At 66.4% G+C, this 14,283-nt stretch overlaps 3 protein-coding genes across 3 annotated transcripts; 2 read left to right on the top strand and 1 right to left on the bottom strand.

The window, feature by feature from the left end:
- The first annotated feature begins 316 nt into the window (after positions 1-316).
- Positions 317-3,654, top strand: MFSD5 (major facilitator superfamily domain containing 5). The gene is made up of 2 exons (XM_042020126.1): positions 317-666; positions 1,360-3,654. Exon 2 carries the CDS (start codon positions 1,384-1,386, stop codon positions 2,698-2,700), a length of 1,317 nt encoding a protein of 438 aa, XP_041876060.1. The 5' UTR covers positions 317-666; positions 1,360-1,383; the 3' UTR covers positions 2,701-3,654.
- A 988-nt stretch (positions 3,655-4,642) lies between these two features.
- SPRYD3 (SPRY domain containing 3) lies at positions 4,643-10,652 on the top strand. Its single transcript, XM_042020125.1, is given in 12 exon segments — positions 4,643-4,765; positions 5,216-5,437; positions 5,695-5,770; positions 5,846-5,970; positions 6,395-6,530; positions 6,895-7,002; positions 7,004-7,084; positions 7,604-7,753; positions 8,112-8,169; positions 8,852-8,971; positions 9,045-9,193; positions 9,742-10,652. Coding segments are annotated over 12 exon segments (1,407 nt in total). The 5' UTR covers positions 4,643-4,718; the 3' UTR covers positions 9,877-10,652.
- On the bottom strand, positions 10,642-14,278 carry LOC121660694 (tensin-2-like; the record flags this gene model as incomplete). The annotated part of the gene is made up of 8 exons (XM_042020127.1): positions 10,642-11,423; positions 11,544-11,573; positions 11,649-11,717; positions 12,131-12,317; positions 12,706-12,783; positions 13,336-13,413; positions 13,640-13,732; positions 14,149-14,278. Coding segments are annotated over 8 exons (807 nt in total), but the record flags the coding sequence as incomplete, so codon positions are not given.
- Between the last annotated feature and the right edge of the window lie 5 nt (positions 14,279-14,283).

The raw sequence follows: 14,283 nt of genomic DNA, 5'->3' as shown, positions 1-14,283 counted from the left end.
CCCCCCCCGTGCCACCCCCCCGGTGCCCCCAGTGCCGTCCCCCCCCCCCCCGTTGCTGCCCCCCCCCCCCGCCCCCGCCTGAGTATCAAGTGAGGGGGGCCCGGCCCGCTCCGCCCCCGGCCCAGGGACCCCCGGAGCCGGCGGTGAGTGAGGGGGAAGCGGGGGGACCCCCGAAGGAGCTGCAGCGGCACGGACCGGGGGCTTCCCGGGGGAGGCGGGGGCTCCGGGGCAATTGGCCGGGGAGGGTCCTAGGGGGACTCTGAGGGGGGCCGCAGGGGGGTGTTGACCGGGGGGTTGTGCCCGGGGGGGATTTGCTCGAGGGTCTCTGCGCAAGGTGTCTGAGGGTGGGGGTCCCCATGACCCCCCGAGTGTGTCTGGGGGGTTTCAATGGGGTGGGGATGCCGAAAACCGCCCGTGGGGTCTCTGGGGGTACTTGGGGATGTCCATAATCCCCCGTGGGCTGTCTGGGGAGTCTCTTTGGGGGGGTCTCCATAGCGACCCGCGGCGTCTCTGGGGGTCCCTGTGGACACCGATGGGGGGGGTCTGTGGTGGTACGCCCCGTGTCACGTGACACGGGCCGAAGATGGCGGCGCCCATGGGGGACCGGAAGCGGAAGTGGCTCCGCGGAGGCCCCTGGGGCAGCTGCGACGGCGGTGGGGGTCGGGGGTACGGAGGGCCCTGAGGGGTCCGGGGGTTGCCGGGAGGGATCGGAGGGGCTTTAGAGGGTCCGAGAGGTGTCTGGGAGGGCCTGTGGGGCGACTCTGGGGTGCTATGGGCGGTAGAGAGGGGGCTGTGGGCCCGTGAGGCGGTGGAGGGTGTGTGGGGCGCTCGAGGCGGATGTGGGGGGCTGAGGGTCCCATGGGGGGTGTGGGAGTTCTGTGAGGATCCTGTGGGGAATCTGTGGAGGTCCTGTGTGAGGCCTACGGAGGATCTTGGGGGCGTGTGGGGGGTCTGTTGGAGGATATGGGGGTCTGTGGGATGGGGGGAACTCTGATGGGGATTTGGGGTCTATGGGGGTTCTGTGGGGCCTGGGTGGGGTCTGTGTGGGCTTGGGAGGGGTGGTAGGGCCTATGGAGGAGCTGTGGGGGGATTATGTGGAGTGTCTGTGGCTCTGGGGGTCCCTATAACCCCCATGGTATATTTTGGGGGCTGGGGGTCCCTATAGCCCCCCATGGGTCCCTTTGGAGTGGGGGGTCCCTATAGACCCCATGGGCTGTCTGGGGGGTCCCTTTGGTTTGGGAGTCCCTTTGGTTTGGGAGTCCCTTTGGTTTGGGGGTCCCTTTGGTTTGGGGCACCCGGGTGCTCCCTCTGGACTCTCTCAGTTCCTCCCAGTGCTGATCCCCTCTTTTCCCTCCCCAGGCCCTCCTGCGCCCCCTCCCCACCATGTTCCTGCTGCCCTGCTCTGCCCTCGCCCTCCTCCTCCTCACCTGCCTGGCTCTGGAGCCGCCCCCGCGCCGCCCCCCACCCTCCAACCCGGCCTTCCGCCGCTTCCAGCGGGAATTCCTGCTGGGATACCTGCCGGCGCTGGCTGCAGACTGGCTGCAGGGCCCGCTGCTCTTCCGGCTGCTGCAGAGCCGGGGCTTCCTGCGCAGCCAGATCGCTGCCCTCTACTCCTGTGGCTTCGCCTCCAACGTCGCCTTTGGCCTCGTGTCCAGTGCTTTTGTGGATCGGCTCGGCCGGAAAATGTCCTGCGTGTTGTCCTCGGGGCTGTGCTCCGTGTCCTGCCTGCTGCAGCTCTCCCGGGATTTCCTGGCACTGGCAGCCGGCCGGGTCCTGGCAGGGCTCGGCACCTCCCTGCTCTTCTCTGCCTTCGAGTCCTGGTACGTCCACGAGCACCTGGAGCACCACGACTTCCCGGCCGAGTGGATTCCCGACACCTTCTCCCGCGTGGCCCTCTGGAACAGCGGCCTGGCCGTGGCAGCCGGCCTGGTGGCCGAGCTGGTGGCTGAGGGGCTGGTGCTGGGCCCTGTGGCCCCATTCCTGGTGGCCGTGCCCTTCCTGGTGCTCTCGGGGATCTTTGCTGGGAAAAACTGGGATGAGAACTATGGGAAGAAGCGGCCCTGCGGGAAGGCCTGCGGGGAAGGCCTGCGGGGCCTCGTGTCCGACCCCCGGGCACTGCTCTTGGGGCTGGTGCAGGCCCTCGTGGAGAGCATCCTCCTCGTCTTTGCCTTCCTCTGGACACCCGTCCTGGAGCCGCACGGGATCCCGCTGGGAATCGCCTTCTCAGGGTTCACAGCCGCCAGCGCCGTGGGCTCGGCGCTGTTCCGGCGCGGCGTCAGCGGGAGGCTCCGGCTGCAGCCGCTGCGGCTCCTGCCCGGCTCTGTCCTGCTCCTGGCGCTGGCCCTTCTGCTCCTGGCGCTGCCACTGTACCCCGCTGGCGACTTCCTCGCCGTGCTCGTGCTCCAGCTCTCCTGTGGGATTTACTTCCCGGCCATGGCGTTCCTGCGGCACCGGCTGGAGCGGGGTGGGGACGCGGCGGGAGGAGCACGGTGGCTGCGGCTGCCCCTCGGCCTGGGCCTGGCACTGGCGCTGCCGGCGCTGCCCGGGGACCCCACGGGGACACGGCGGCTGTTCGGGGCCGCGGCCCTGGCGGCACTGGTGGCACTGGGGGCAGCTGGGGGTGTCCTGGGCACCACCCGTGGGGACGAGGGGCTGAGGGTGGGGGACGAGGGGCTGCTCGAGGGGGACACCGGGGAATGATGAGGACACCGGGACAGGACAGTGGGACAGCTCAACAGGGACACCTGGCTGTGGTGGGGACACTGGGACCGTTTGAGGGGGACACCAGGATGTGACAGGAACGCTGGGGTGTGACAGGGACATGGACACTGGGACAGCTTGGTGGGGGCACTGGGGTGGGACTGGGACACCAGGACAGCTCAATGGGGACACCGGGGTGTGACAGGGCACTGGGACAGCAGGACAGCTCAATGGGGACACCAGGGACACAGGGACAGCTTGATGGGAACACTGGGATTTGACAGGGACAAGGACAGTAACAGCTGGCTGGGACAGGAACACTGGGACAGCTCAGCAGACACACCAGGATGTGACAGGGTCAGGGACACTGGGCTGTAATGGGGACAGGGAGACGGGAAGAGCCCATGGGGACACCAGGCAGTGACAGGGTCAGAGTGTCACCCCCATGCTGAGCTGTGACAGTGACACTGGGACACCCCGTGGGGATGCCGAGCTGTGATGGGTCACACAGTGTCACCCCAGGATGGACTGGGGGTGATTGGGAAACCTCAGGAGGACGCTGAACTGTGGTGGGGGTCTCAGTGTCACCCCCACAATGGACTTCAGGTGACAGTGACACTGGGACACCCCGATGGTGACATGGAGCTGTGATGGGGCCCCGGTACCAGTGGCACCCCCACAACGAACTCTGGGTGACAACATGGGGACACCCCAAGGCCACACTGGGCTGTGACAGATCACAGTGTCACCCCCATAACGAGGTGACAGCGACACCAGTGCAGCACCGGGTGACAGTGGGGCTGTGCTGGGTCACCACAGTGCCACCTCCCCCAGGGCACAGCAGAGGGGACACGGGGACACCAGGCCAGGTGCGCCCGGTGACCCCGTCTGGTGTCATGGGGGGTGGCGAGGTGTTAATTAATTAATTAATTTCTAATAAACCCACCCAATTGAGCTGTTTGTGAAGTCCTCCCCCTCCCCCCACCCGGGGTCTGGGGGACGCTGAGCTCCCTCCAGAGCGACCCCAGTTCGAACCAGGGACTCCCAGTCCAGCCACATCCCTCGCGTTGGTTTGACACCAAGCTGAGCCCCCCCAGTGCCTCCAGTATCCTCCAATCCGCCCCCCCCCCCAGTTGTCCCAGTTCCCACCAGTCTCCCCAGTTCTCTGTCTTCCCCCATAATTCCCCCCAGTCCTCCCAGTAACTCCCGGCCCCCCAGTCCCTCCCAATTCTCTCCAGTCTCTCCCGTTTTCCCCAGTCCCCCCCAATTCTCACCAGTGCCCCCAGTTTCCCCCAGTCCCCCCCAGTTGCCCCCAGTCCCCCCAGTTTCTCCCAATTCCCCCAGTTTCCACCGTCCTCCAGGGGGCGCCCTTGGGCCTCGCGTCCCCATGCCCGCAGCGTCACGTGACCGTGACCTATCCGCCCCGCTTTCCCCGGTAGGCTCCGCCTCCCGTCCGCAACGGTCTCCGATTGGGTGAGGGAGCCGTCAGTCGCGGAGCAGCGGGTGGCGATTGGCCCGCGGGGCACAGTGGGCGGGCGCAGGGAGGTGGAAGCGAACGGGACCCGGATGTGAGCGCGGCCCATGGAGGGGGCGGGACCCCCGGTAAGGGGGCACTGGGGGGCCGGGGGGGCCCTGGGGAAGATTGGGAGGTCTGGAGACGTCCGGGGGAGATTGGGAGGGGTCCTGAGGAGTCTGGGGGGGTCCGGGGAGCGGGAGACCCTGGTACGGTGAACATGGGAGGATTTCGGGGGTCCTGAGGGGAACTGGGGGGAACTGGGGAGGTCTGAGGGGTCCCATGGGGGGGGGCTCGACCGCGGTGCGGGCAAATGGGGGGGTACGGGAGGTCCTGGGAACAGGGATGCTGGGGAAGGGGGACCCCCGCAATGGGGGGAGCTTGGTGTGGGGAGGGAGGGGTCAGGGGTGGGATTTGGGGTCAGTTTTGGGCTGTCAGGTGTGATTTGGGTGTGTCAGGTGTGAGGTTTGGGGCAGTTTTGGGCGATCTTACGTCGTTTTTTGGGATGTCAGGTGTGATTTGGGTGTGCCACATGTGGTTTTGGGGTGTCAGGTGAGTGTTTGGGAGGACGATTTTGAGGGATCTCCGGTGGGTTTTTTGGGTTCAGGTGTGTTTTGGGGGTCCAGGTGTGTTTGGAGGGCCAGATGTGTTTTGGAGGTTTACGTGTATTTTAGGGAGTCAGGTGTCTTTAGGGGGCTTGGGTGTATTTTGGAGCATCAGATGTGTTTTGGGGATTGATTTTGAGGGTTCAGGTATATTTTGGGGAGCCAGGTATGTTTGAGAGGTTCAAATCAAGTATGATTTGGAGGATCGGATGTGTTTTGGGGGGAGTTTTGTGGGTTTAGGTGTGTTGGGGGGGGCAGTTTTGGGGTGTCACACCTGTGTTTGGGGTCAGATTTGAGGAATGCCGGGCTTTGGGGGGTTCCTGTCTGATTTGGGGTGTCACTTTCGGGTGTGTGGGTTCCGGACCTTCCGGGGGTCCCACCGTTGCCGCCCCCGCAGGAGCCCCCCCGCCATGGATGACCTGAACCTGCACTTCAGGTTCCTGAACTGGCGCCGGCGGATCCGGGAGATCCGGGAGGTGCGGGAGGGCCGGGACCGGGACCGAGATCGGGACCGGGACCGGGACCGTGATCGGGACCGGGACCGGGATCGGGATCGGGATCGGGGCCTGCGCTGCCAGGAACGCGCCCGGCACATCCTGGTGGACGGGGACACCCTCAGGTACCCGGGGGTCCCGGGGGGGGCGCGTGAGGGGACCCACGGGGGTGGGAGGGGGCTGGGGGCACATGGAGGGGGGAGGCACCCGCGAGGGTGGGAGGGGCTGGACCCACAGAGAGGGGGCTGGGGGTGCCCGTGGGGGTGGGAGGGGTCTGGAAACACCCCCAGATCTGGGGGGGGGGGGGGGCGGGGGGTACCCGAGCGGGGTCGGGAGCTGTCTCAGCGCCCCCGGAGGTGTCTCAGCCCCCCGCCCCCCGCAGCTACCGCGGCCCCTCGGGCGAGGTCGGCTGTTACGTGGCCCCGCGGCCGCTGACCCGCGACAGCAACTACTTCGAGGTGAGTCTGGGGGTCCGGGGGGCCCGGGGGGGTTCGGGGGGAGGACGGAGCCCTGAGCCCCCGGCCCGTGCGCAGGTGTCCATCGTTGACAGCGGGGTCCGCGGCACCATCGCCGTGGGGCTGGTCCCGCACTGCCACAGCCTCGAGCACCCCCCGGGATGGGGGCCCGGCTCTGTCGCCTACCACGCCGATGATGGAAAGTGAGTGTCGCGATAGCGGGGGCGGGGATTGTTGGGATAGTGCGGGATGTGGCCGTAGCGGGGAGGTGTTGGGATAACTGTGGGTGTTGGGATATTGAGGAATTTCACGATGCTGGGAGATGTGGGGATGTTGAACGGCGAGGTGAAGGATGAGAGGCTTTGGGGTATCGGGGATGTCGGGATAGCAGGAGGATGTTGGGATATTGGGCAACGTTAGGATATTAAGGGGTTGGGATCTTGGGGGTGTCGGGATATGAGGGAGAGCTGGGGGGGGCAGCGGGACTGGGAGGTGTTGGGGAACACTGGGGCCCGGGGACTGTCGTGATATTTGGGGTCTGCTCCAGGTTTGGGGTCCCCCATTTCTGACAGTGCCTTGTTCTGACCGCCCGTACTCGGGGTCCCCCCCATTTTTGATGTGTCCCAGGCTCTACAGTGGCCGGGCCAAGGGGCGCCAGTTCGGCTCCAAGTGCAGCTCTGGGGACCGGATTGGCTGTGGGGTCGAGAGGGGCTCATTTGGGGCCCCCCCAGCCCAGGTTTTCTTCACCAAGAACGGCCAGAGGGTGAGGGCACCCCCACCTTCAAAACTCACCGGGGCACCCCCAAACCTCCCAGCACCCCCAAAGCTTCCAGGACCCCCCAGACAGGGGGTCCTTTTGCCCCTCCCCCAACTGTTCTTCACAGAGAATGGACAGAGGATGAGGGGACCCCCAAATCTCCTGAAACCCCAAAGCCTCCAGAGCCCCCCCACTTCCCACTTCGATGTCTCCCTAAATCCCAGATGGGGGGTCTGGGGGTGCCCCTGTCCCTGACTCCCCCAGTCCCCTCCCCTGTACCCCAATCGCAGGTGGGGGGTCTGGGGGTGCCCCATCTCCCCCAGGGCTGTTCCCCCCGACCGCCACGACCTCCCCTGTACCCCAATCGCAGGTGGGGGGTCTGGGGGTGCCCCTGTCTCCCCCGGGGCTCTTCCCAGCCGTGGGGCTGCACTCGCTGGGGGAGGAGGTTCGGCTGCATCTGCCCCCCCCCCGGGCCCCCTGAGGACGAGGGGGGGGCGATGCTGGTGGACAGCCTGGAGGAGGAGTGGGGGCGGCTCCATGACGTGCGGCTCTGCGGCTCCGTGAGCACCCGGGAACCCGGGGGGTTCGGGGGGGGCAGGGGGCTGGGAGGGGGGAAAGGGGGGCTGGAGCCTCCCGCAGGACTGGGGATGGACCAGGGAAGTGGGGACGGAGCTCGGAATGAGGGTATGGGGGGGTTGGAAGAAGTTGGAGCCCCTCCCTGGGCTGAGAGGTCAAAATTTGAGGTTACGGGGGGAGGAAAGTTGGGGTCTGGGGGTTTGGGAAGGGCTGGGTAAGGACAGAGGGGTCCCCAGGTTTGGGGATGGGACAAGAGGAGCCCCCAGTCCTGGGGAAGGGGAAAGCGGGGGGGGGCCGTGATACTGGGCAGGGTAAAGGACGTCGGGACGCCGGGACTCTCGGTGCCTCCCCGACCCTCCGTGATCCCCCAAATCCCCCCGGGACCCCGTTCAGTCCCCCCAGGTGCTGTTCTTAGGCGGGGAAGGGGATGAATTTCACGGACCTGGGGCCGGTCTGGGTTGGGGGTGCCCCTTCCCCCCGTCTGAGCCCGCCCCGCGCCCCAGGTGCTGGAGTACGTGGGCAAGGGGAAGAGCATCGTGGACGTGGGGCTGGCGCAGGCCCGGCGGCCGCTCAGCCCCCGCAGCCACTACTTCGAGCTGGAGATCCTGGACCCGGGCGAGAAGTGCTACATCGCCCTGGGCGTGGCCAGGAGGGTGCGCGGGGGCCTCGGGGTTGGGGTACGGGGGGCTGGGGCGGGTGGAGGCAGCTGCGGAGCTGGGAGGGGCAGGGAAGGGGGGGATGTGGGTCAGAAATGGGGTGCGGGGTTACAGAGGGAGGAAAGAGGGGGCTGGAGCCTCCCCCATGGCTGGGAGTGGCCAGGGAAGGTGGGGAGGGAGCTCAGATTTGGGGTGCGGGGGGCTGGACTTCCCCACCGGGCCGGGGCTGGGCTGAAAGGTGGGGGGGTGTCAAAAATGAGGGGTTGGGGGGGGTGGAAATTTGGGTCCACGGGTTTGGGGAGGCTGGGTCCCCCACATTGCCCTCACCCCACTCCTCTGTGCCCCCACCCCCCAGGACTACCCCAAAAATCGTCACCCCGGCTGGAGCAGGGGCTCGGTGGCCTACCACGCGGGTGAGCCCCCAGAAGTGGGGGGGACCCCCAGAATGGGCGGGACCCCCCCAAATGCAGGACCCCAATAGTGGGACCTCCTCTTTCTCCCCCTGAAAACCCCTTTCCCATTCCCCCCCCCGTTTTGGGCTGCACCCCTATAAGGAGGGTCTGGGGGTCTCCCCCATGACCTCGGGGCTCCCCTCTAATTTGGGGGGTCCCCATGAGCCCTCCCTGTTCCCTTCTCCCTTCCTCCTTCTTTTTGTCCTTCATTCTCTTTCTCCTCTTCCTTTCCCAGCTTCCTCCCTTTTTTTGGGGTGCAGCCCCATGGGGAGGTCTAGGAGTCCCCCCAAAGGTCTGACAGGTGGCTTCCAGCCCCTCAGGAGGGTCCCCATGGCCTCTCCCCATTTTCCCTTTCATCCCCTTCACCCTCTTTTTCCTTCCTCCTTTCTCAGCCCAATTTCCCTCTATTTTGGGGTGCACCCCCATGGGAGGGGTCTCCCTCTAGTTCGAGGGTCCCTCTGTGACCCCCCCATCCCCAGTTCTCCCCTTCTTCTTTTCCCTTTCTTCCCTCTTCCCCTCCTCCTCCTGTAACCCCTTTCTCTGCCCATTTCTCCCCCTTTTCTTGGGGTGCACCCTCACGGAGGGTGTCTGGGGGTTCCCCCATGAACTGGGGGGTCCCCCCTAATTCGGGGTCTCCCCCCAGATGACGGAAAGCTGTTCCACGGCAGCGGCGTCGGGGATCCCTTTGGCCCCCGCTGCTACAAGGGCGACGTGATGGGCTGTGGGATCATGTTCCCTCGGGATTACGGCCGGGACAGCGAAGGTATCGCGGGGCTGGGGTCCCCGAGAGCCTGGGCGGGCTCTGGGGGGGTCCCTCACCCTTTGGCCCCCCCCAGGTGACAGCGATGACGCCTCGGAACCCCCCGAGATGAAGGTGAAGGTGCGGAATGTGATGTACCTGGAGGAGGAGGAGGAAGAGGAGGAGGAGGAGGAAGAGGAGGACGGGGAGGACATGGAGCAGGAGCAGGAGGGCAGGAAGGTCGTGGTAAGGGTGGGGACAGCCTGCCAAAAAAAATTGTGCCTTAAAAAACCCCCCACCCCCAAAAAACTTCCTCCTTCACCCCGGAATTCTCCTTTGTCCCCCGTTGGGACAGTCTGGGGGCTCCAACACCCGGATTTTGGGGGGGTCGGGGGTGTCCCGCCCCCCCTATTTTAAGGTGACCCCCGGTTTATCTATGACCACCACACGTGTTGGTGCCCTGCCCCTGGATCCTCCATCACCCCAAAAATCCCCCCCGCAACCCCCACTGGGTTCCCTTTACATTGACTCACCCTGGGGTCAACCTCTTGCCCCCATTTCTTTGGAGGTTGGGGTCTCCCCGCCCTGCCCTCGTATTTTGGGGTGACCCCACCGTGCGTCTCGGACATGGCTGTCCCCCCCCCATGTGTTTGTGCCCCCTCAAAAATCCCATCCTCACCTCCTTTTAGGTTCATCTTTCTGTGCCTCACTCCCCCCTTTACCCCTGGTTTTTTGGGGGGCAGGGGTCTCCCTGCTCCCCATAGAGGGGTGACCCCCCGTGTTGTGCCCCCCAGGTGTTCTTCACGCGGAACGGGACGGTCGTGGGGCGCAGGGAGGTCGGGGTCCCCCCCGGGGGGCTCTTCCCCACCGTGGGGATGCTCAGCACTGGCGAGAGGGTCAAGGTGGACCTGCACCCCCTGAGCGGATAAAGGGGCGGCCCGGGTGGGGCCCCTCAAAACCCCAAACCCTCCGGTGCTCCCGGACCCACCCCGGGCCCCCCCAGTGCACTTTAGGGTGTTCCCACAACAGTGGAGACCCCCCCCAAGGTGGTTTTTGGGGGTTCACTCCTGCCCCCCTCCCCCCCCATAGTTTTGCTCTTTGGGGGCTCTTTGGGGGGCAGTTCCCCTAATTGAATCCCCCCACTGACCCCTCGAAAGTACCCCAGTGTTGCCCCCCAAGGTGGTTTCTGGGGGTCTCAGCCATGGCCTCCACCATATTTTTGGGGGACCCATTCCTGCCCCGCCCCTGTGTTTTTGGGGGACTCAATCCTGCCCCCCTCATAGGCGCCCTTTGGGGGGTTCCCCCCAAACCATCCCACTGACCCCTGCAGGTGGATTTGGGGGTCTCAGTCCTGCCCTTTCCACCATGGGTGACCCCCGTGCCCCCCCTCAGAGCCCCCCAAATCACCCCTTTAACCCTTCCCAGCCCCCAGCCCCACTGACCCCCTAGTGCCCCCCAAATCACCCCTGTGCCCCCCATCTCTCCCAGCACTTCCCATTCTTGGGGGTGCCAGTGGGCAGAATTGGGGGTTTCCCCCCATCATGAATGTAACCCGACCCCTCCAGTTCCATGGGACCCCCCAGAGCCCCCAGTTCTGTGGTGAGGGCTGGGCTGGTTTTGGGGTCCCCTTTGATGTTTGCACATAGGGGGGGGTCCCCATGCCCCCTCCACCCCGACTCAAATAAACCCATTTCTTACACCAAAATAGATGTGGATTTATTGCGGTTCCCCCAGGACCCTCCAAATTGGGGGGGGTGTCCCTGTGCCCCCTTTTCTATCAGCCCCTCCTTCTTCATTTGAGGGGGTGGTTGGGGGGGTGCAGGAGGTTTTGGGGGGCCTCCAGGAGGGGTTGGGGGATCTTGGGAGGGGTCTGGGTGGGTCTCAGGGGGAGTTTGGGGGTGCCCAGTAGGACTTTGGTGATGAAGATGATGGGGAGGGCGATTAGGGGGTCACCCTGTGCTCCCCCCGAATCCGGGGTGTCTGGGAGGGTTTGGGGGGTCCGGGGGTGATTTTGGGAGAGTCTCTGGGGGGGTTTGGGGGTGTTCAGGACCTTGGTGATGATGTGGGGGGGGGGGGGGTGGGTGGGGTGTGCCCCCCCCCCCCCCTTGGTTTGGGGGACTCGGGGGGGTTTTGGGCATCCCCAGCTGTTTCTGGAGATGGGGTTCTGCGAGTTCCGGGGGTCCCTCAATGTTGTGTCCCCAGCAGGACCTTGGTGAAGATGGGGGGGGAGTCGCACTGGGTTCTGAGGGTGCCCCTGAGCCCCTCCCCCCGCTTCGGGGGCATCTGGGAGTCCCCAGACGGATTTGGGGGTCCCGGGAGGGTCCCTGGTGTCTCTCAGTGCCGTGTCCCCAGCAGGACCTTGGTGACGAAGGTGACGATGGCCCCCGCCGGCTGCTCGGGGTCCAGCTCCGCGAACACGTGGCACGCGTTGCCTCCCCCCGGTACCCCCGCCTGCTTCGCCACGAACCCGAAAATCCTGGGGGGGCCGGTGGGGGGACAGGGGGAGGTCAGAGTCACATCCGTGCCCCCCCTCCTTTCCTCCTTTCCTCCTTTCCTCCTTTCCTCCTTTCCCCGCTCTGGGGGTCTCTGCGCGTACCTGGCCGTGCTCCCGTCAGAGTTCGTCCACCTGGGGGGGATTAAAGGGGTTGGGAGGTCTGGGAGGGTTCGGAGGGTTGGGGGTCCCCCGTGGGCCCCCCCTCACCTGCGGTCCTGGGGGTCGGTGCCGCAGTGGGTGACGCTGCTCACGGGGTAGTGCCGGCGGAAGAAGAGCCTGGGGGGGGAAGGGGCATTGCTGGGCCGGCGTCGGTGGTCTCGGGGCTCGGGGGGTGCCGAGGGGTTTGGGGAGGATGTCGGGGGTGGCTTGGGGGTGTCGGGGTTTGGGGTGTCAGTGGTTTGGGGGATTGGGGGTTTAGCGGGGTTGGTGGTTCAGGGAGTTGGGGTTTTGGGGCGTTTCAGAGGGTTTGAGGTGTCGGAGTTTGGGGGGGTTGAGGGGTTTGGAGGGGTTGGGAGGTTTTGGGGAGCTGGTGGTTTTGGGGAGCTCGGTAGTTTGGGGGGTCGGTGTTTGAGGGGATCTCGGTTTGAAGGGCTCTGGGTGTGGGGGGTTCGGTGGTTTGGGGAGGGTCGGGGGTTTGGGGTGATTGGGGGTTAGAGGGGTCTGGGTTTGGGGGTTCGGGGGTCCCTCACTTGCGCTGCCGGTCCGTCAGGGTGATCCCCTGCGCCGACACCTTGAAGTGGACGGGGCTGGGGGGGGGCCGGGGGGACCCCCCCGCACTCGGTGCCCCCTCCAGGAGGGACCCCACGGCCTTGGCCACAGCCTGGGGCCCCGTCAGGGCCTCGGTTCCCACCGAGCCCAGGAACAGCACGGAGCAGGCTGAGGGGGGCAACGGGGAGGAGGCTGCCCAAAAACGGGACCAGGCCCCCAAAACCGGCACCAACCCCCCCAAAACCGGCACCAGCCCCCCCAAAACCGGGTACAGCCTCCCCCAAACCGGGACCACCCCCCCAAAACCGGGACCAGCCCTCCCAAAACCGGGTACAGGTCCCCCAAAACCGGGACCACCTCCCAAAACTGGGACCAGCCCTCCCAAAACCGGGACAGCCCCCCCAAAACCGGCACCAGCCCCCCAGTGCTCCCAGTCCCGATGCCAACCCCCGTGCGGCCCCCGCAGTGACCCAGTTCCAGTGCCTGCCCCGCCCCAGGAACCCCATCCCAGTGCCCCCCCAGTACCCCCCAGTGCCCCCAGTATCGCCAGTCCCACCTGCCCCCTGCCTCAGGAGGGCTCCGGCCGTGCTGACATTGGGGGGTCCGGGGGGGTCCGGGGGCTCCTCCTGCAGCTCTGGGGAGGAGGGCGCAGGGTGGGGGAAACCGGGGCAGTTTGGGGGAGGGGGGGGGGGGGGGGGAGGTTCTGGGGGGATTTCAGATTTCAGGGACTGGAGGAGTCTCTGGGGGGTCCCGTCCATTTTTCGGGGGCTCCTCGCAGTTTGGGGTATCCCCGAAATTTTGGGGGTTCCCGCGGTTTTGGGGGCTCCTGTGGTATTGAGGGAGGGGCCGCGATTTTGGGGTATCCTCGCGCTTTTGGGGTGTCCCAGCGGATGTTCCGGGGTGTCCCCTCGTGGAGTTTTGGGGGTGTCCCTGGGGGGCTTTTGGGGGGTTCCCGGAGGGTTTTAGGGTGTCCCCGCGGGGTTTTTGGGATGCCCCGGGGTTTTGGGGTTCCCCGGGGGGGTTTTGGTGTGTCCAGGGGGCTTTTTAGGGTGGTGTACCCGCAGTTTGGCGGGTCCCCGCGGGGGTTTTGGAGTGTCCCATGGTTTTGGGGTTTTGGTATGTCCCGGGGGGGGGTTGGGGTGTCCCCACAGTTTGTGGGTGTTCCCGCGGTTTCTGAGGTGCCCACCTGCGTGGGGGATGCGGAGGGTGCAGGGCAGTGAGATGGGGGTGATCGAGTGCTGCAGCACCAGCGCCGGGAGGCTCCCTGGGGGAAAGAGGGGTCAGGGCACCCCAAAACCTCCCACTGACTCCCCGAACCCCCCCCAGACACCCCCGGACCCCCAACCCCCCCACCCGACTCCCCTAAGCCACCCCGAGCTCCCCCTGAGACCCCAGTGACCCCCCCAGCCCCTCCCACTGACTTCCCCAATCCCCCCCAAGCCCCCAGACCTTCAGAGCCCCCCCAACCCCCCCGGCCCCGCTCCCCTCACCGAAGTACGGCTCCTCGGGGCACCCCCGGATCCTGACCCCGCGCGGGCCCGTCTCGATCAGGAAGTGCCGGACCAGCTGCTCCTGGGGGTCCCCTGGGGGCCGGGGGGCGTCAGACCCCAGGGACACCCCCGAGACCCCCCCACCCCCAACATTTCCTACGGGGCTTTTGGGGCGTGCCCATGGGGGGATCTGGGAGGGTTCATGGGGTGCTGGGGGTGTCCTGGGAGCACCCCGAGACCCCCCCACTACGGACAGCCCCCCACGCCCCCCCAATACTCCAAGGGGGGGGTCTATGGGGGGATTTGGCGGCTGCTGGTGGGGAATTTGGGGTGATTTGCGGGGGTCCCTGGGGTGTTGGGGGGGTCAGACCCTCGGGAGACCCCCGAGACCTCCCCCGCGACCCCCAAATATTCCATAGGGGGGGCGGTGGATTTGGGGCGTGCCGGGGGGGTGTCTATGGAGCCGAGGGGGTCTATGGGGTTCGGGAGGGGGTCTATGGGGTCCATACCCGCTCTGGGGGTGGCGCGGGGGGGCGGGACCCCCACCCTGAGCGCGAGCCCGAACGCCCCCGGGAAGCTGCTGCTGCGGCGGACGAGGAACGAGCCGGGAGCGGCCGCCTTGAGCAGGGACACGGCTGGGGGGG

The sequence above is a fragment of the Corvus kubaryi genome, unplaced genomic scaffold (assembly GCF_017639235.1).
Source record: "Corvus kubaryi isolate FWS band 111438036 unplaced genomic scaffold, C.kubaryi_AGA036_p1.0 36801, whole genome shotgun sequence".
Taxonomy (NCBI): domain Eukaryota; kingdom Metazoa; phylum Chordata; class Aves; order Passeriformes; family Corvidae; genus Corvus; species Corvus kubaryi.
Note: the sequence above shows the minus strand (reverse complement) of the source record. Positions and strands in the feature narration are given on the sequence as shown.